Source organism: Paramormyrops kingsleyae, chromosome 10, assembly GCF_048594095.1.
Source record: "Paramormyrops kingsleyae isolate MSU_618 chromosome 10, PKINGS_0.4, whole genome shotgun sequence".
NCBI classification, from domain to species: Eukaryota; Metazoa; Chordata; class Actinopteri; order Osteoglossiformes; family Mormyridae; genus Paramormyrops; species Paramormyrops kingsleyae.
In genome coordinates, this window is record NC_132806.1 from 15,376,814 (window position 1) to 15,398,277 (window position 21,464).

The 21,464-nt window shown below is 44.7% G+C and overlaps 1 protein-coding gene across 1 annotated transcript; it reads left to right on the forward strand.

Moving 5' to 3' along the window:
* The first annotated feature begins 9,321 nt into the window (after positions 1–9,321).
* On the forward strand, positions 9,322–18,550 carry LOC111854497 (placenta-specific gene 8 protein-like). The gene is made up of 4 exons (XM_072717375.1): positions 9,322–9,479; positions 10,508–10,616; positions 15,882–16,030; positions 17,930–18,550. The coding sequence occupies exons 2-4, from the start codon at positions 10,520–10,522 to the stop codon at positions 18,062–18,064; spliced, it is 381 nt and encodes a 126-aa protein (XP_072573476.1). The 5' UTR covers positions 9,322–9,479; positions 10,508–10,519; the 3' UTR covers positions 18,065–18,550.
* The last annotated feature ends 2,914 nt before the right edge of the window (positions 18,551–21,464 follow it).

Here is a 21,464-nt window from a genome sequence, read left to right on the forward strand (position 1 = left end):
TTGTCACCAACTGAATTTCTATGGGACTGGCCCACCTGGTTTAATGCCGGCCCTCCCCCATAACTATTTGTGGCACTGTTATTGGTGGGGACTGACACTGAGCTGAGCCACAGGAGGAAAGAGAAAGTGATTTATTTGGGGACAGGAGTGGAGTAATTAAAACTATAGGAACAAATGCAGTTTCTGGATCAGGACAGGGGTAAACAATCCAGGCCTATTATCACAGTGAGCCGCACTGTATTTTTTCCATTTTTTTGACATATTTCCTTTTTTCTCCAGTGCTCATACTTCTCCAGGCTGTGCAACAAGAAGTTCACAAAGTTTGGGAGTAGATAGACAGCGAGCTGGGTGCCGTGCAGGGCGATAGTTTTGCAGGCGACGCTGTTGCGCCGGTTCAGCACTCCCAGACGTCGGCTCTCTTGAAAAGTCCTGATATAGCTGAAGATGATCACAGCTAAGCAAGCAGTTATTAAAAGTATTTTGTGAATCTCGCCTTTCCTTGGATGCTCTCTGTCGCAACAATCATATGTGACATCATCTAACTTAAAGAAAAGACTCAGGGGGTGTTAGGGAACGGCACCCGGAAGCAGGCAAGGGAGCCGTGGATACGGACAACAGTCTTTATTACGGGAGAAACACTTCAGAACTGAGGTAACATTAATGACAGGACTAGGGAAACAAACTGGAACACGGACTAAATACAAACGGACTGATGACAGGCAACAGCTGGTGAACACGGGGTTAACGAGGGGGCAGGACGAACCCCAAGTCAGCAGTCCGGTGAACCACGGCCACTGCCACAAGCATGTGGAACTGTACTTCAGCGGCCATTTGTCATATTTTTCTCCATGATAGCACTTGTTTGCTGTAGTTTCAAGTGCCCTATAGTTTCAAATGCTGTAGCATTTCTATTTCGACTTCCTTAATTTCCACAAAATGTCCACAAAAATCTTCTCACTTCTCGCAAGAATGCACGTGTCCTGACGAGGCTGAAGTTGGCTACTTGTTAGCAGGATGCCACTTTAAACAGGGGATGTTAACTCCACAAGCAGCTCAGGCAGCGGCATATTGAGGTCTGTCATACATGCAGAGGTCATTACTGTTCCAGGAGTCAGCTGTGGCAAAAGAACAACTGAAGTGAAATGGAAGGACTGTAGTGTAAGGGGCTACACATGCGCAGAGAACAAAGAAACATGTACTCTATTGCTTTCAAAGTGTAGTTTACCTGTTTAATGTGCTTGAAAAAATGTCTATGCATATATTTGTGCATGATCTATGTTTCATAATTGTCAATCTGTTCTACATCTAAACGTTTAATGTACATTTAAAAAGATAAGCACATAGAAGTAATGATGCGATTTGGATGTAGTGCAGACCTGTGATGGGTATGTAAATGATTCGATTTGCAAGGAGTTGGCACGTCTAGTAACCAGACACAGAGGATGCCTCATAGGTGCATTAGACAGCATGACCAGCACTTGACGGAGTTTGATATTGGTCGCATTGTGGGTTTGCATGAAGCCGAGGTGTCGTATCGTGAGAGCACCCACACACGTTGTGAAGGTTCCGGACATCGAAGACAGACTACAGCAAGGGAGGATCATGGTATTGTGCGCCGAGCATTACAGAACCCCATGACATCTGTGTCTGCCATCCGGACAACAACATGCTGCTGCCATCCCGCCCCATGTCTCGACGACTGGCGTCAGCCGGACTACAGGTTCACCGTCCCATGGGTAGGCTGCCGTTAACACCAGCACAGAGACGGCTGTGTTTGGAGTGGTGCTGTAACCAGGAGGCATGGACTGATGATGAGTGGCGTCGTACCATGTTTAGCGATGAATTTTGGTTCTGCATTACTATGGATGATCTTCATGTGCTCGTATGGCAGCGCCAAGGGGTAAGGACCAATCCTGCTAATGTTACGGAGAGACGTCTGCGTCATGTTGAGGTCCTCCTGTGACCAGGCAGATCCTCCAATCTTTCCCCAATGAAAAATGTGTGGGATCAGCTCAGACGTCAACTCAGATCCAGTGCCAATCTGCAGGATCTCGAGGGTCAGTTACAACAGCCGTGGGCCGACTTGCCGCGGGAGAGGATACAATGGCTGTACGACTCCCTTCCCCTCTGTATCGCCGCATGTATCCAGGCCCAGGGGGGGTGCCACACCCAACTGACATGGGACCAGCAGTGTGCCCATACTGCCAACTCTGTTGTCCATTTGATCTGATGATATAATCATCGCGATGCAGTCACATGACCTTTCACCACGTGTAAAGGTCTATGAAAATGCTGCTATTTATATCAGACAGATAATTCCAGCCCATCTCTACAGCCATCTCCAGGACCCCGGGGTTGGCGCTCAGCTGGTCCAGCATGGTGCTGGTAAATATGAGCTCATCTTCATCAGTTCTACACCTCTTGGCATCCACATTATCGGTGTGCGGAGATTGAGCCTCAGATCTTTGATTCCTCCATTGCTTGTAGCTGTAAACTGCAGTCAGGAATTCATTCCATAGCTGTTAACAGTAGTAACAGGCTAAGCATTTGGCCTCATAGTTATCCAACAGATCAAATCTTTCCATTTTCTCCACAATAAGAGAAGGCGACATAAACAGGGGTCTCAGACCCATTATCAGCTGAAACGAGGGGGCTGTATCCTGCGCTGAAACCGGACACAGAGGGGTGGGATGAACCCTGACTGGAGCTGAAGATGGACCTGGAGCTAGGCTTACAGGTGAAACTACTCACAGGGATGAAGGAAAGTCCGTAAAAAGAGATGGGGAAGGAGATGACACAAAAGAAGATGGGACTGGCAATGGAAATAAGAAGGAAGTGGACGAAAAGGTTGGTGAACAGGACTCGGCGCATGATGTTAGCAATCTCGACACTCTGGGTGAGATCCTTGCACGGGATCTTGTTGCCTTATGGGTTGAATCGAAGGGATTCCCTAACTTGTTGTTATTGGAACATAGCAGCTTTTGTAAATTCTTGGTAAATGGCCCCTTCTGTCTTTTAAATGTATTTCTTTGAAAAGCCTTGCATCATCCTGCACCCTGCTGACCCCTGCTGGTTGCCACCGGGATAGGAGCAGATCCAGTGGTGGCTGTCCATATATTATCAAAACGAGGTATAGAATGACACAATTCAGTTTATGTCGATATGATTTTGTCGTTTTTTTTTTTTTTTTATTATGGCTCTATTAAAAATTTTGAATAGAGACTAAAACTATCCCAGTTTGGAAGTAAGGAGCTTTGTCGTGACTTTGCACAGAATCCAAGAATTCACAACGAAAAGTGGCCCATTCAATTAGTGAATCACAGGGAATTTGATAGAGGGGAAGGGCAAGGAATCATTATGTTTCACATGTGATTTTGATTGAATATTTAGCACACTTGATAGGAAATTTCATGTATCGCTAATTTGCCTAAAATGCAGAGATATACACTCACCTAAAGGATTATTAGGAACACCATACTAATACGGTGTTTGACCCCCTTTCGCCTTCAGAACTGCCTTAATTCTACGTGGCATTGATTCAACAAGTTGCTGAAAGCATTCTTTAGAAATGTTGGCCCATATTGATAGGATAGCATCTTGCAGTTGATGGAGATTTGTGGGATGCACATCCAGGGCACGAAGCTCCCGTTCCACCACATCCCAAAGATGCTCTATTGGGTTGAGATCTGGTGACTGTGGGGGCCATTTTAGTACAGTGAACTCATTGTCATGTGCAAGAAACCAATTTGAAATGATTCGAGCTTTGTGACATGGTGCATTATCCTGCTGGAAGTAGCCACCAGAGGATGGGTACATGGTGGTCATAAAGGGATGGACATGGTCAGAAACAATGCTCAGGTAGGCCGTGGCATTTAAACGATGCCCAATTGGCACTAAGGGGCCTAAAGTGTGCCAAGAAAACATCCCCCACACCATTACACCACCTCCACCAGCCTGCACAGTGGTAACAAGGCATGATGGATCCATGTTCTCATTCTGTTTACGCCAAATTCTGACTCTACCATTTGAATGTCTCAACAGAAATCGAGACTCATCAGACCAGGCAACATTTTTCCAGTCTTCAACTGTCCAATTTTGGTGAACTCGTGCAAATTGTAGCCTCTTTTTCCTATTTGTAGTGGAGATGAGTGGTACCCGGTGGGGTCTTCTGCTGTTGTAGCCCATCCGCCTCAAGGTTGTGCGTGTTGTGGCTTCACAAATACTTTGCTGCATACCTCGGTTGTAACGAGTGGTTATTTCAGTCAAAGTTGCTCTTCTATCAGCTTGAATCAGTCGGCCCATTCTCCACTGACCTCTAGCATCAACAAGGCATTTTCGCCCACAGGACTGCCGCATACTGGATGTTTTTCCCTTTGCACACCATTCTTTGTAAACCCTAGAAATGGTTGTGCGTGAAAATCCCAGTAACTGAGCAGATTGTGAAATACTCAGACCGGCCCGTCTGGCACCAACAACCATGCCACGCTCAAAATTGCTTAAATCACCTTTCTTTCCCATTCTGACATTCAGTTTGGAGTTCAGGAGATTGTCTTGACCAGGACCACACCCCTAAATGCATTGAAGCAACTGCCATGTGATTGGTTGATTAGATAATTGCATTAATGAGAAATTGAACAGGTGTTCCTAATAATCCTTTAGGTGAGTGTATATCTATACCGTTATCGCGATATTATGTTTTGTCATTGTCTGTATAGATTCTCAAAGACACTGTATGGATTTTAATTAATAGTTTGCATGCAAAGATTCATGACAGACGGTGGTTTATTTTGTGCTATGCCTTTAAGTTTAATATAACCTGCACAGCATGTGCTGTTGTGGACACTTCCTCGTAGGGATAAGAAGGCTGTACAGTAGGTCTTAGTGAAAGAGTATCAATTTCAGGGAGCATTAAATTGAAAAATGTACAGTGAAATATCTTCAAATACTACTACTATTACTAACAATAATAATAATAATAATAAAATAATAAAAATAATAATAAAATAATAATAATAATAATATTGTCACGTCAGGCGAGCAAGGAAGGACCCGGAGGCAGGGTGCAGTTTGGATTTCCACATGCAAATTTCGAAGAGTATAAGCCTTATATATCTAGCATTGTGCTACAGATTTGCAGTTTTGCATTATGTTTCAAAGCATGTAGGTTCTGATGTGTCTGTAGCATAAACTAATAACTTTGAACACAATGATATGAGTCACATTATTGACATTAATACCCAAACCCACCACACATAATTCCCATGGGGCAAAATTACCTCACGATGTCCTCCCCCGGGAACCCCCCTAGGTCTGGGCCCAGGAAAACTTCCCCAGTTGTCCCCCTGAAATGACCGGCTACTGTCAGTCCGGAACCAGTTTAAGGTACATTTCCACATAAAATCAGCCAATGACAAAGCATCTGCTTCCCCCGTATTGACCGCTTTTCGGCTCTATCGCCTGCTTCACCGCTCGCCCGCACGCCGACATAACACTATTGACTACTAAGTTTCGTTGTGGAGCCCCCATGTCATATTCATAAAACAACAGGCCATTACGAGAACAGAAAAAAAATATTGTTTTAAAATATAGTAATTTAATAACATGGAGATTATGGACATAATTTTAAAAGGAAACATTTAAAAATGTGGCTTGTGGTAAATATTTAATTCTATTCTTTAAGAAAAAGTGCAGATTTTGTTCAGGAACAAACACTTGGCAAATTACTGTTTTATTATTTCTTCTTGAAAGTGAAAAGATGTGTTAACGGTCTTGGCCATCAGAACTGGCCAAGGAATTTACAGCACTTTGAGAAGGAATTTACTAAAAAATGTAAATCAGGGAATTGGATAATAGATTATTAATTGTTGGTTATACTGACCCCTAATGGTGGTTTGTGGAATCATAGATATTAATTCCAGTGGCTCAGTAGGTACCGCTGTTGCGTCTTACATGCGCGTTTAGAAGTTCGCTTACCCCCCCCCCCCCCCCCCCCCCACTCTCTTTGTGTGCCGAATTTGTGTGTTCTTATTGATTTCTTGAAGCCATCTTCCTGTGGCTTACATTAATAAACTCTTTGTGTATTTTGTTCAAAACGTTATACATGCTAACATAAGAACATAAGAAATTTACAAACGGGAGGGAGCCATTCGGCTCATCAACATTACTGGTGCTGTAAGGATGGACTCTGAACCTGTTTTTCAGCCACACCTCATCAGGACTTTTCTTCTTCAGAGAATTGAGGCAGTTGTGCTCACTCCTGCTCCCAGTTGCCCTTGATTGCTTCACCTATATACCCGGTTCAGCCGGCTCACTTATTGTGAGGTATTATTTGGAATGACTGGCTACTGAGTTTTTCCCCTCTGCCCTTGTTTTCCATGTTTGCCTGGTTCTCTGCTTGTGCGGTTTTGACCGCCTTTGTTTCCTGATCTCCACCATCTGTCTCCAGCCATAACTCTCGTTTAGCCTTTAACTTTCCTGTTTGCTCTGCATCTGGGTCCCCTGTTTCCGATCAGTCCCTGCGTCTATCATTTATGCATATGTGCTTAATGCAGCTCCTCCCCACACCCAGACGCGCAAACATTGAGGGCGGACAGATATAGCGGAAACAAGTTCACATTGATATCAAAGCCCTATGACATATAATACCTATGTCTGCAATTCAGTGTAATGAGATATTGGGCCATTATTCAAGAATAAAAACCTTCATTTTTTTAAGCAGCGCAGGAAGTGGAAATCTGCTTTATGCCTTAATGTTTGGGCCACATGGTAATTCTTCAGTATGGTGGTAGGCTGTGGCGGGCTTCAGAATTCATCCAGGTGTCCATGTGTATGAGGCATTATCATTTTGAAATATGGGGACATCATGAGAACGTATTTGCACCACATAGAATACATGTGGTCCAGTATAACAGATGGCCTGGCCTTTATATGACCAATTGTTAAACCTGACTAGCTTCCCTGCCTGAAATCTGTTAAATCCATGGTGTGAATTCAGCTGATGTCTGCCCCAGTTACAGGACGTGCGGGCAGGTGGAGAGGAGAAGGCACATTGGGCATCAGTACGGATGCTGATGCTGATGTGCTGCTTACTGGGCAGCAGGTAGCAAAATCGGATGGATCCTTTGCAGTCCAACATAGCCCAAGATTCATCGCACAGAGCTAATGTGGGTGTGTCCAAAAGGAGGGTAGCTTTGTGTCTCAAGGATTAGGGCAGGAACAGCAGGTGACGGCCAGACTGTTCCGTTTGACAACGCTTTCCATTTGATCTTCAGAGAACACAGCCTACAAAGTCTATGTCTTCCTAGTCCCCGTCCTTCGAAGGATGCAGCCCCTGAAGTTTCCATTCACGGTCGTGTCACCCATCCCTCACCTTCCCTCCTTTCAATAATTTTGCGTGACAGCTCAGGTAGGACACTTATGGGACACACCTGTTGTTTGCAGATTTTGTACAATGTGGGAGGAAAATAATTCGCAATGTGTAAGATGTGAACAAAATGTTGTCTGTGGAAGAACTGCCCCAAAAACATTCGGAACCACCAATTTAATCAGTCATTTTTATTTGAAAAGGGTTTACAAATATATTTTGCTTGCAGAAAGTGAAGTACATTAAGGCAGCATTAAAAATATTTACTCAAATATTTACTAATTATTCAACTAAGAAATTCTGAATCAGCCAGAATCAGTATCAGCAAGTCAGGCTTAAAAAAATTTGGGTTGGCCAAGGAAAATGCAATGGGTGTATCGCTAGTCTGGATTTGCACTTTCTGAACCTGAACTTTCAGGTAGTTTTCTCCCTACAGCAGGCCATAAATATGTGCGTTTCAGCCTTGGATACAAGTGGTATCCAGAACAGTAGCACTGCCATCATTCCTAGTGTTGTGAAGCTCAAATCATAGAGATTTCAGTGAGACTGGATCACTGAGATATTCAGCTCTCTTAGTCATTTTTGAAGTATGTTTTTTGTGTGCTTAGTGTCTATGTTGTTTGCCAAACTTATCATATCATAGTGGAAGCGCAGCTTTGAACCAAAAGGGGACTCTCTTATAAACCAAACTCAGAAGATATGAAACAAACAGGATTACAAGGGGACAACACAAAGGCAAGTAGAGAAAACAAGGATAAACAAAAAGTAGAGCTATATATGAGGAAAAGCAAACAAACATCTACAGTACGTGCAAAGTCCACCATGACCAACTGAAGAACACTGTAAATGCAGGCAGCCACATATATCCCCTGGTAACGAGGGCAAAACAATAGGCAAGTGTGAACCATTACAATGGACCAATCACTTTAAGAACATAAGAAGAACATAAGAACATAAGAACTATACAAATGAGAGGAGGCCATTCGGCCCATCGAGCTCGCTTGGGGAGAACTTAACTAATAGCTCAGAGTTGGAAGTAATTCGTGTGTACACAGCGTGTAGTCAGAGTATGGAATAGTCTTCCTGATAACATAGTGCAAGCTGAATCCTTGGGTTCCTTTAAATCAGAGCTTATTATTCTGTTTTAAACCCCTTGTGGTCCCTTAATTTTTGTATTTTTTGTGGGCTTAAGGCAATGCTTTTAGGCAATGCTTCTCTGACTGTTGTGTTTTTCCAAAATCGAAAGTTAAATGACCCATTTCCATAAAAGGGAACTGGCACGGTGCCAGAGACGCGGGAAGTGTACATAGGCTTACCTGTTATATCCAAAGGCGATTTCATGTATTGAAATTTTGCAAGAACAAACTAACACGTAATGTATTAATCTTAAGTTTACGCGACCCTGTGTCGTTTTATTGTATACTTTCTGCTACAGGATTTTTTGCACTTAAAGATAATTCTTATGTACCCATTGGAATTGTAGTTTTTAAATATACTCCGGTCCAATATAAAATCCTTATATTGTTATTAATTTAGTCCATCAATTTCACAGTATACATGCAAGTGCGTAGGGTTCGAATTACACAGTGGCTTTATGGGAGCCCTGTTTCACGATGTGCACCACGACTTCACACGTGCGTGCGCACATACAAGTGCAGTAAATAACAGGGTTACTGCGAAAAACATTATACTACTACAATTGCAGTCGGTTAATATCGTCGGTATCATTTCATATAGGCAATATATATATTTGAATTTCAGGAAACTTAATATAGAGAAAATAAAATATAACCTACACCATAAAAGTAGACAATTTTTAGAGAACCCCCCCCCCCCCCCCCCCAAATAAATAAATAAATAAATAGATAAATAAAGTAAAATAAATAAAAAACGTCTCAGGGGTGGCTTTCGAGGGAGCCCCTGTCTTTTTCGGGGAGCCGATCGCTCCTTAGATCCGCGGTAATTCGAACCAGGCAGGTGCGGCTGGACCAGACTAACCAGTTATTTTTTCCACTCCGACACCAATCCTCTCCACCCAGTGGTCAGCCGGAGACAAACGCACACAAGTTTGTATACGGAGTGAGTGAGTGAGAACTTGGGGATATCGACGAAGACGGTAAAGTACACAGCTATTTGTAAATGCCTTATACAGATTCATTTCAATGTATTATCTTATCATCTAAGCATTTATTCGGATTAATCGCTTTCATTTTCATAGGATGAAAATATGCAACTATAGCCTACATGAAAAAAAATGCACCAATTTGTTTATGAAAGCGGAAGCAAAATTCCGTTACAGGTTTATTATTTCCCGTTATTACTTTCTAGGCTGGTTCTCTTCTCTTTTTTTGTCGATAAATTCAAAAGCAGCATTTTATTCGTAGTTGTAGGGCTGCATGGTGTTCGGAGATTTGTCTTGGTCTAACTAAAATTCATGCACTGTATGCGTGACTGGCCGTAGAAGCTGGAACATCGGAGAGGCATGGATACCCTACCCGATTCAGGGGCCCAACACTTGGCCGGAGCTTTCGAATACGTAAAATTATATATAAAACTGACCCAAACTTCCTAGGCATGCCCCTACATCTGTATAGAAGTGAAGTCAGTCGTAAGGACAACAGAATAAACAGTAAGACATAATGCTAATAAAAGCATTAATGCACATTTTGCATTAAATTATATATAGTGAACCTTTAATTGCCAGTTATCCTTGCACTTTGTTATATTACGTCTATTTTGGCGTATTGTGTCTTATATTGTTATGTATTCTTCTGCCTGAAGTCGCAAATTCCTGTATGTTCTACGTACGGAAAAAAATGGGTTCTGACCGATGTCTACTCCGTACTGGAGAGGGCAAATAGAGCAAATGCATTATCAATTCACTGGAAAAAATACAAACAATTAGTAACAGACTAGTCAGTCTCCATCTTCACCGACCTCTTTCAGCTCAACTAGTTTTGATCTGTTTAAACGTATACCTGCCTGAACTTAATTCACACCGCAAAGGGAGTGAGAGGCAGGTTTTGCGCTGGCGATTGGTCATTCTATCTTAAATTGGTGACTCTGTTATATGTTCAGTTCTCGTTAATACTTGTTCTCCGCTAATCGCTACACTTATCTTTTTTAATCTTTCGCAATCTGCAGTAACCAATAACCATGCCAGTGACACAGCAGATCACCACTGTTACTACTGCGCAGAGCTCCGGCGCCTGGAGCACAGGGATGTGCGACTGCTTCTCCGACATGGGAACCTGTAAGTCCGGCACCGTGCAAAGAGCCATCGCCACTGAACCGAGCTGATCGCAAAATATCAACAATACCGTGGTTTTTAAAGCGGAGATTCAGTAGGAACTGGGGCCTGTTTCCTGCTGTTGTGGTATATTTATTTATTTCAAATAAGTAGTCAAAGCGTGTTTATGTTCCTTATGGACATGCAATCGCTAAAATTTGTCCGTTTGATAATTTCACACGAAGACTAATTGGACAGATATAAATTAAAGCGCTTACGGAACGTTACTGAATCTTGTCAGTAATTTGTACTTTAAAAAACAGTGCCGGGGTGAATCTCTATACGTAAAGATTGTACTTGCTCTTTTGGTACCTTGTCCTCCAAGAACGATCTCGCAAGAATGCACCAATAGTGGATTGAGACAGATGTGCACTTGTCTTGCTGCACCACTGTCAGGGACGGATTACGGACCGGGCCAGCGGGGCCGCTGCCCAGGGGCCCTTGGGGTGCAGGGGGCCCGTGGGGCCCCTAGCCCAAAACAATTTGCAACGCTTATCAACAATGTATTTTTGTTTGTCTATTTTAGAGGGCCTACATTCTTTGATCCTCTGCCTACAAGGGCCCCTGACCCTATAGGGCCTCTGATGGAAACATGGAGGGAGGGCGTTTGCCCAGGGGCCCACACAACCCATAATCCGTCCCTGACCACTGTATGCTGTAGGCCAAGTTATAATTATCCCCAGCCGTCACCTAATCGTCACCTAATCGAAATGTGCAGTATAATTGACTATGTTGGTATGATTATGCTTTTTCCCTCAAATAAAGTTTACACTTAAAATATTCATATTTATTTCTTGAACTCTGTACAAACGCTATATGGTGGTGTTAGTTATTTCAGTTCAGCAGTCTCACAAGCCAAAAAAATGAAGAACAGAAGGAAAATCCTGACAGAATATCTGACAGAAAAAAATGGAAACATAGTTCCAGTTAAGGTAGTGCAGTTATGGTTCATGCCTTCTTCCTCCTACTTTGTAATAGCACACAATGGATCATGGGATTATTCTCATTTGACAAGGATGCACCCGATGCATCCTTAATTTTTGGGGCCGAGCAAGACCAACATCCAGGATTTTTCCGTCCTCTGATCTCATTATCTTACTATTGGAACTGGACTTCAGCAATGGAAGATGTACATAAAACAGGTACACAAGAACAACATTATGGTCAAGTACGCATATTGAGATTAAGGTGTTCTGGAAAATTCATTCCCTCATGTTCCTCCTGTCATGCACTGATTTGAATCATGATGTCACTCTCTACTTTATATTTAAAGTAGTAGGTGACATCCAATGTGCACGGTTTTGTCGGTGCGTACCCATGAGTTCTTCTGTTGGGTAAATTGCTGACTTCCGTGTACGGCTTCCTTTCTAAACGCGGGATCTTATCCTTTAACAATATATTACACGCTCTCTACATTGGTGTCAGAAGTGGGATGCCAAGTCCACGATGAAATCACTAATATAATCCGATGACTTCGGCATTCCCATGCTTCAGTAAAGCACAGAAGAGAAAACAGTAGCTGACAAACGGGGAACCCTGGGTAGTAAACATTAAGGCCAATTCAAGGCCGATTATATATTTCACTTTTCCACGTGCGCTTTCGGTTGCGGACCAGGGAACGTGATATAAATTGCTTCTTCAGAGGTTGCCTGCAGATGGTGCACGTGTAGCCCAGATTTTTATGCCTGGCGGAAACCTCATCGACGAAAGAGTTGAGGAAGAATATTTGTTGTTGTACACTGTGGTCAGGATCTATGGCACTTCTGATCGATGCCTTGGCCACCTTCAAGAGTGTTTGGAGTGATTTAATCACAAGCTCACCATCAGTTTGCCATCCTAGTCACCAAACACTAGCGAGACTGGGACTGCCACCTGCCGACTGGGACTGCCACCTGCCCCTGGTCCTGTGTACATACTGAGCAGCAGTGCAGGAGAGCACTCAGTGCACACACTGGCTGTGCTGATGTTTGGATGGGAGCTGCACACACCAGTGGACCTGATGTTCGGCCTGCCCCAGATGGAGTACCTGTCATGTCTCTGGGAGCATCTGAGGATCGTGCACAAGCTGGCCCAGTGACACCAAGGCGCAGTGACCACCCAGGAGAAGTGCAGCTACGGTGTGCCTGACTTCAGCATCAGGGACCCAGTTTGACTATACTGCCCCATCCATCGGAAAGGAGAGTCGTCCAATCTGGACAGTCACTAGAGGGAACCGGGGAAGATCCTTAAGTACCTCTCTGAGGTCTGACGTCTGTCACCTCCAGCTGCCCAAGCCACGAAAGGCAGTCATCCTACACAGGGATATACTGACCCCTTATCGCCCTTTGGCCAGACCTCCCCCTCCTGCAGTGGCCGTGGATGAGAGCACTCTGGGAGAGGGAGGTACATCAGACCCTGGAGACTGTAGCACATAGGCTGCAGTGTCAATGTCAGCTTCCGTCGGCGAGACTTTGTGGTGGACGTGGGTGTCGCCAGGGATGGCTGATGTCACAGAGTTGGTCAGTAGGACCGATGATGCAGTTCGCAGGCATGCTTTGTATCACACTGCAATCCGTAAATAGTGTATATGAATATGTGTATTTTTGTCGTTAATAGTAACTGTCGTAACTGTGCAATGTTTAGTGTAGAATGTGCATGTTTTTATTAGTGTATACCCATGAGTGCATCTGTCGGGTAAGCTGTTGACTTTCATGTCTGTACCGTTGCTAAAGCAGACTGTGGTGAGTGGATAAAGATCAGTTCTCTTTTTTTTAAATGATATATTTCATTTAACAATGCACCACACACTCACTTCAATGCTTTTGAAATTTGATAAAACGTACAATGTAACAGTCCTACTGCTTTGGGTGGCAGTTTAACTCCAGGGAAGTAGAATTTCCATTTTTGGGGTCTGAGACTCTACCCTTGTGAATGTCGAGGTGACAGTCTGTGACAGACCCATAACAGTAGCACCATCTGTTTCCTTACCAATGTTTTCACATTGACCACGTTTCATGTCGTTTCTTTTTTTTTGTTTCTTGAGACTGCAGTCTATTAATCAACTTGCCTAAAACACCATTGCAGGATTTGTTTTTCCCCTTTCTAAACTAGCCTAATTTGTCACGAAAGCCACAAACCTATTGACCCAGCCCTATGCTGTCACCCTCATTTGTATATCCTGCTACTTGTAGTTTTTACTTACCCTTGTGTCTTTCCTCTTGTACTGTGTGTCATTGTATTGTCTGTAGCCATCAGGGAAGTGATCTTAGCCCACTATGCTGGAAACCCTTCCATTATGAAAAAACCACAAACAGGAATGCCAACAAGACACACCCTTGATGGAGAACAGCATCCACTCTAAACAGCTTGTTAATGCCATGTATGCAGAAACAGCTCTTACTACATTCATACAGGGACTGAATAGCATGCAGAAGTGGCCCTGTTACCCCATGTTCCTATATTACCACCTCGTCATGCCTTCTTCAACTTCAAGAAGCACATGTTGAGCGTTTGTTCCCGCAAACCATTACACGGCTGTCCAGTGGAAAAGAGGTGGTCCGTTGTTCCTTGACCAGGAAGGAATCCAGAGTGTTTCACCTGAATCCTACACACACCCGTTTGTCAGTCTTGAGGTATTTCGCTCTCCTTCCATGAAACCTCAAAGAGGTGTGTCAGCCATGTCACCTGACCCAGTTTGACTATACTGCCCCATCCATCGGAAAGGAGAGTCGTCCAATCTGGACAGTCACTAGAGGGAACCGGGGAAGATCCTTAAGTACCTCTCTGATGTCTGACGTCTGTCACCTCCAGCTGCCCAAGCCACGAAAGGCAGTCATCCTACACAGGGATATACTGACCCCTTATCGCCCTTTGGCCAGACCTCCCCCTCCTGCAGTGGCCGTGGATGAGAGCACTCTGGGAGAGGGAGGTACATCAGACCCTGGAGACTGTAGCACATAGGCTGCAGTGTCAATGTCAGCTTCTGTCTGCGAGACTTTGTGGTGGACGTGGGTGTCGCCAGGGATGGCTGATGTCACAGTGCTGGTCAGCAGGACCGATGATGCAGTTCGCAGGCATGCTTTGTATCACACTGCAATCCATAAATAGTGTATATGAATATGTGTATTTTTGTCGTTAATAGTAACTATCGTAACTGTGCAATTTTTAGTGTAGACACGGCTGTCCAGCGGAAAAGAGGTGGTCCGTTGTTCCTTGACCAGGAAGGAATCCAGAGTGTTTCACCTGAATCCTACACACACCCGTTTGTCAGTCTTGAGGTACTTCGCTCTCCTTCCATGAAACCTCAAAGAGGTGTGTCAGCCATGTCACCTGAACAACATCCAGCGCTTTCAACATCTCTGGATGGATTTCATCTACCCCTGCAGCCGTTCTTATGACTCAACATATAGCAACATCTGCTGCAGTAATGAACTATTAAGTAATAATCTTGTGAGTAGAGAAATTCCTGGGAAGTTCCTCAAAGTGGTTCAGTGGTCACTAGTTTCCACAGAGCTGCTTCTGCAGCCCCTGCTTCCTTTACTCCAAGTTACTGTGTGTTGAGGTTCTCACTCTGCAGCTGTCTCAGGAGAGCCCTGAGCAAGTGTTGTCTTTAAGGCCTCCTCTTTCAGTTTGGCAGCTTTCCTCTCCACAGGTGCCCACCAGCAGGTCCTAGTGTTACTGCCATGATGGTCACCAGCTGCATTCTGGGTGGAAACTCTTTGCAGCCACTACAGCAATTGAGGCTTTGAACATGGCTGTCAGACTCAATGGCCCTGATCTCACTCTGCATTTTGGGAAGCGTGACTTGATTTCATCTTGCACAGAAGCTTCAGCCAGATATTCCCTTCTTATCTTGATCATCTTAATCCATCTGCCCCCCTCCCTGCCCAATCCAACTCACCATCGAGTGATAATGGGTTGATACTGTAGCTCTGCCCCTCTCTTCACTTGAGTGCCAGAAACATACAGCTCCTAGTCTAATGTCACAATGACATAGTTCATTACTGATTACTAATATGCCCGAACGTGTACCCACTCAACAGAGAACTACCTTTGGACAGAAGCTGAAATCTTCTCGTGTATAATCTGAGGATGTCACAGTTATATATTTTATTTGTTTTTAGTTCATGATGTGGGTTAGCATGTTTACTTGATTATAGTTTTAAACTTATGTCTGCACAAGGAGACCAGCGTACTACCGTCAGTGTTTATCACACTTGCAGTTTACCATGCGTTTCTTTTCTTTCACAGGTTGCTGTGGAACTTGGTGCTTTCCTTGCATGCAGTGCCAAACAGCTTCCCAGTACGGTTGGTGCTGTCTCCTCCCTGTACTGGACCCATTCTGCATGGTGGTGTCCTGCGTTCTCCGCCAGTCAATGAGGGAACGCTATGGCATCCAGGTAAGGGTGATGGGTTGCGCAGAAGGAATAATTCCCGGCAGATGGACCAAGTTGTCTCTAGGTTCTTCAGAAAGTGGGTGTAGGTACTGAAATACCCACTTATCCAGGACAGGGTCTGACTACCTTCAGAATTCTTTATTGTCATTGCACAATGTACATACAATGAAATACTGTTTAGTTCACCTAATAGTGGCAGCATCAGTAAACAACAACAAAGACACATGTCAAAGGACATTTACAGAAAAAATAAACCATAAATAATAATTAACTCAAGCCTGGGATCTTTGGTAATAAGGTGGCGTTGTATGGATATAAAGTGGCAAGTCTGTAAATAACAGTCCAAGGTGGCAGCATTAGTCTTGCAGTTTGGCCCCAGCTCTTCAGCAGTAATCTGTTCTTCATCCTCGGAGTTGGTATCTGTATGGCGCTGTAGGGTTTGCCAGATGGTAGGGAGGCAAATAGGTGACATCCAGGGTGAGTGGGACCTGGGATGAAGCCTTGGGCCCTCCAGTGGAGTCCGCCGAGGTAGAGCTCCCTCCAGTGGAGTCCGCCGAAGTAGAGCTCCCTCCAGTGGAGTCCGCCGAGGTAGAGCTCCCTCCAGTTGAGTCCGCCGAAGTAGAGCTCCCTCCAGTGGAGTCAGCCGAGGTAGAGCTCCCTCCAGTGGAGTCCGCCGAAGTAGAGCTCCCTCCAGTGGAGTCAGCCGAGGTAGAGCTCCCTCCAGTGGAGTCCGCCGAGGTAGAGCTCCCTCCAGTGGAGTCCGCCGAGGTAGAGCTCCCTCCAGTGGAGTCCGCCGAGGTAGAGCTCCCTCCAGTGGAGTCCGCCGAGGTAGAGCTCCCTCCAGTGGAGTCAGCCGAGGTAGAGCTCCCTCCAGTGGAGTCCGCCGAGGTAGAGCTCCCTCCAGTGGAGTCCGCCGAGGTAGGGCTCCCTCCAGTGGAGTCAGCCGAGGTAGAGCTCCCTCCAGTGGAGTCCGCCGAGGTAGAGCTCCCTCCAGTGGAGTCCGCCGAGGTAGAGCTCCCTCCAGGGCGAGCCTAGGAAGCACAGAGCAGAGGACAGCTGGGACAGGATGCCAGACCATTGCAGGGCGACCACATATGCACACAATTACAAACTGTGGGCAATTTAGAGATGCCAGTTTGCTTAACCATTAATTTTGGTCGGTGGGAAAAAGAACTTTGAGTATGGGAGGAACACACAGGGGGAGGAGGGGTGGTAATTCATACCTAAAACCCAGCAGGCATGACGGTTCTCACAAAGCCAGTGGTTTACAGGAACTGTAAAAAAAGCAAACCTGAAATCTGCTGATTTCGTTGCTTTTTTAACAATTTCACACAGGAAAAAAAAATGGAAGTCATTTCACAATTCAAGGATGGGAAGATGCTGGTTTTGCAGGAAGACTGACATTATTTTAGCTGCAGAACAGGAGGGTGGAGTTTCCTGTAATGACTCTTTATTGCAAACATAAACATATCCTTGTCTTTATCATGTTCTGTTCTAGAACTTAAAAAAAAACAGGAATGACAGGTTTGGAAAGAATGTCCCCCACCTGCCCACCCCCCAATAAAAAGCACACCGATCCAATTTCACTTTATCTTGAACAGTACATGCTGTGGGTGCGGGGGCGTTGGCAGCGAAGCTTGTCGGAAAGTAAGGGGGGGGGGGGCTGCTGGCAGCAAAGCTTGTCGGAAAGGGGGGGTTGGCAGTGAAGCACGTTGCCGGGGGTGGGGAGGGGGGGCACCTGCGGTGGAGCTTCTTATCAACATCAGCTAACCCAACAGTTAGCCTGATTTTCTTCCGGCTTCCTGTCGCTGATTGGCTGGACCTTTCACTCGGGTGAGGTAAAGGGTTTGCTAGCTTTGAAGGTGGTCTGGTGGATCTAATGGTGCTTCTTATTCCCCTCAGGGCTCATTCTGCGATGACTGCTGCATGCTCTGCTTCTGCTATCCCTGCGTGTGGTGCCAGATGACCCGGGAGGTGAAGAGACAGGCCCAAAAAGGAGGGACCACCACTGTCATCACCCAGCAGGTCGTGTCATAGAGGGCAGCACCCAGATTGCCCTGTTCCCACACAAGTGGCGCTTTGTAAGGGAGCAGAATTCCATAAAGCCAAAGTAGAACCTATGCAAATGTAAACAGGTTTCTCACTCATATATGCACAGCTTTTTATTAAAATAATATCTTAACCTTAGAAGTGTAGATTCCTCATTTTCATCTGGATATTTTATATTTCTTTTTTACATTACATGGGCAGACTGAACAGTTCGCTCCTAAGCAGTCATTCCTAGCCATATTTTCCGTTCCTTTGTCCATTAAAAACATGCAACAGTTAGGCTGTTTTGCCCATCAATGTTCTCTGTCTCACTGTTGCCCATCAGGGAGCACTGATACCATGAGACGCACACACACACACACAGGTCCCTGCCATGTATAGTCTGCTTTTACCGTTTTTACCACCGACACTGTTTTTATCTTTTTTTTTTTCCATCTTTTGTGCAGCTTTTAACAATAAAGCCCATCAATGGTGTTTGAGTTCTGTGAATCATTAGCCACCACCCCCCCCCCCCTCCCCGTAGCATTTCCAGGAAAGCCGGCGTGGTTTCCATGCGCCGCATTCCAGGCAGCAAACTGCAGCCCCCGCCTCCCTTACTCCAAGTTACTGTGTGTTGAGGTTCTCACAGGACACACCAATGAGTGACACGTCACTGAACTCCCTGCACATGTAAAGCACACTGACATGGGGACGTCCTGTGATGGTACAGGTGGAACCAGATGAAATTCACAACCCACCGATTTTTACAATTGTGCCTCACAGGTACGACTGTGTCTCACAGGTATGTGTGTGCGTGATTAAATCAAGCAGAGGAAATGTGCTGGTGAGAGGCAAATACATTTTTCTTTCTCTTTGTCCACATGGTTTTAGTAATGCCACAGTTCATTTAGAAACTGATAAAAACACATAGTGTGATTTTGTGTGACTGTAGTGTGACTTTGTCACCAACTGAATTTCTATGGGACTGGCCCACCTGGTTTAATGCCGGCCCTCCCCCATAACTATTTGTGGCACTGTTATTGGTGGGGACTGACACTGAGCTGAGCCACAGGAGGAAAGAGAAAGTGATTTATTTGGGGACAGGAGTGGAGTAATTAAAACTATAGGAACAAATGCAGTTTCTGGATCAGGACAGGGGTAAACATTTACCTTCATCCATCGGTCTATGTCCAGGCCTCTTATCACAGTGAGTCGCACTGTACCTTTTCTGTTTTTTTCTTGGGCATATTTCATCTTTCCTCTGGATGTCCCGGTTTCCTCCTGCATTCCAATGATTAATGGGGGAGCACTTTAGTTTGGGTCTGAGAATGGATTACTTCTCACAGCGTGTAATTAGAGTATGGAATAGTCTGCCTGAAGGGGTTGTGCAAGCTAAAACCCAAGATTCCTTCAAATCTGTACTTAACAAGATCCTGCCAACTTTAAATTATTAGTTTAATTCCCTCCAAGCAAGCTCGAGGGGCCGAATGGCCTTTGTAATTTTATCTTCTTATGTATTTGATTAGTGTCTCTGGAATGCCTAAAGTGTATGGTTGTCTCATCCAGGGTGTGACCCAGCCTTGTGCAATATGCTACTCCAACCCCCCCTCCCCCCAACCAAGGCCCTGATCATTTGTTATGTGGAAAAATATCAAGACAATGAATCCTGTGACTGAGTTGGAAGAAGAATTGAAACCGAGGACCTGGTAATAGTGACAATATTGGCTTCAAATCAAAGTTTATTTATCATATGCACAACAGTGCAGCAGTCATGTATGCAGGAACTGAGGAAGCAGGAGCAGGTGAGGTTCTAAGCAAAAGGGGCTTATTAAACATGAACAAATTTACAGAACATACACATTGAACACCACAATGGGTTCAAAACAGGGAAGACGAGGACGGTAGGGGAGAAGCACACAAGAGGTAAGACTAAACGAGGGACAAGCCACGCCAGGGAGGAAACAAGAGGCAGACATGGAGGGTAGGACATGACAACAGCAACCAGTGGTAGACGAAGGCAAAGAAATCTGTTTTTTTTGTAGCTTCAGTTGAGGTACTGATCTGTACACAAGTAGATTTTGTTCTGAATCATCCGTATTAATACAACTATACATTATGTCAAATTGTTGATCTGTGCTCAAGGGCACATTTTACGGGGGCTTTAGCCCCCCCCCCCCCCAAAAAAAAATGTATTTATTTGCCATCAGTCTCCCTAGTAACAACTCAGCCCCCCCTCATCTCTAACTACGGCCCTGTCTGTGCTCTCTGAAAAAAATTCCGTAGTAATGATTTTTCGGTGATTTCAATCCTTGTGGTTTTTCTGAGGAGTAGGATACCTGTGCACAACTCCTGTTGCAGCAATGTTTCAGGGTCCTCTAACTCTCAGCAGGCTTTTTTCCCAAAGCACTGCCATCATTATCATCTGTATGTTCTCCAGGGACCATATTACAGAAACTTCCTATCTTAAGTTTTAAGATAGCAAGAGTATACAGTTGGATTTACAAAATTTTGGGGACACTTTTGAAAAATACTAAGTAATGTATGGACTTTGATTTTAATGTGAAATGAGCCCAGATTAAAAACCATACAGTAATTATATCACCTTGTGCCAACATAAGTAAATAAAAAGCATACAATTGCTATGAAATACCATCTGTGAGAGAAAGCGGGAGACAATGCTAAGTATTTTTGCTTTTATTTAGCTCTTAATAGCATTTGTATATATTGTAGCGCCGGCGAGATATACACTGTATTGCCAAAAGCATTGGGTCACCCCTCCAAATCATTGAATTCAGGTGTTCCAATCACTTCCATAGCCACGGCTGTATAAAATCAAGCACCTAGGCATGCAGGCTGCTTCTACAAACATTTGTGAAAGAATCGGTCACTGTCAGGAGCTCAGGATGCCGCCTGTGCAATAAGTCCATTCGTGAAATTTCCTCGCTACTGCATATTCCAGGGTCAACTGTTAGTGGTGTTATAACAAAGTGGAAGCGATTGGGAACAACAGCAACTCAGCCATGAAGTGGTAGGCCATGTAAAATCACAGTGAGCAGAAGTCGCCAACTGTCTGCAGAGTCTATAGCTACAGACCTACAAACTTTGTGTGGCCTTCAGATTAGCTCAAGAACAGTATGTAGAGACCTTCATGGAATGGGTTTCCATGGCCGAGCAGCTGCATCCAAGCCATACATCACGAAGTGCAATGCAAAGCATCGGATGCAGTGGTGTAAAGCGCGCCGCCACTGGATTCTAGAGCAGTGGAGACGTGTTCTCTGGAGTGACAAATCACGCTTCTCTGTCTGGCAATCTGATGGACGAGTTTGGGCTTGCCGGTTGCCAGGACACCGGTACTTGCCTGACTGCATTATGCCAAGTGTAAAGTTTGGTGGAGGGGGGATTATGGTGT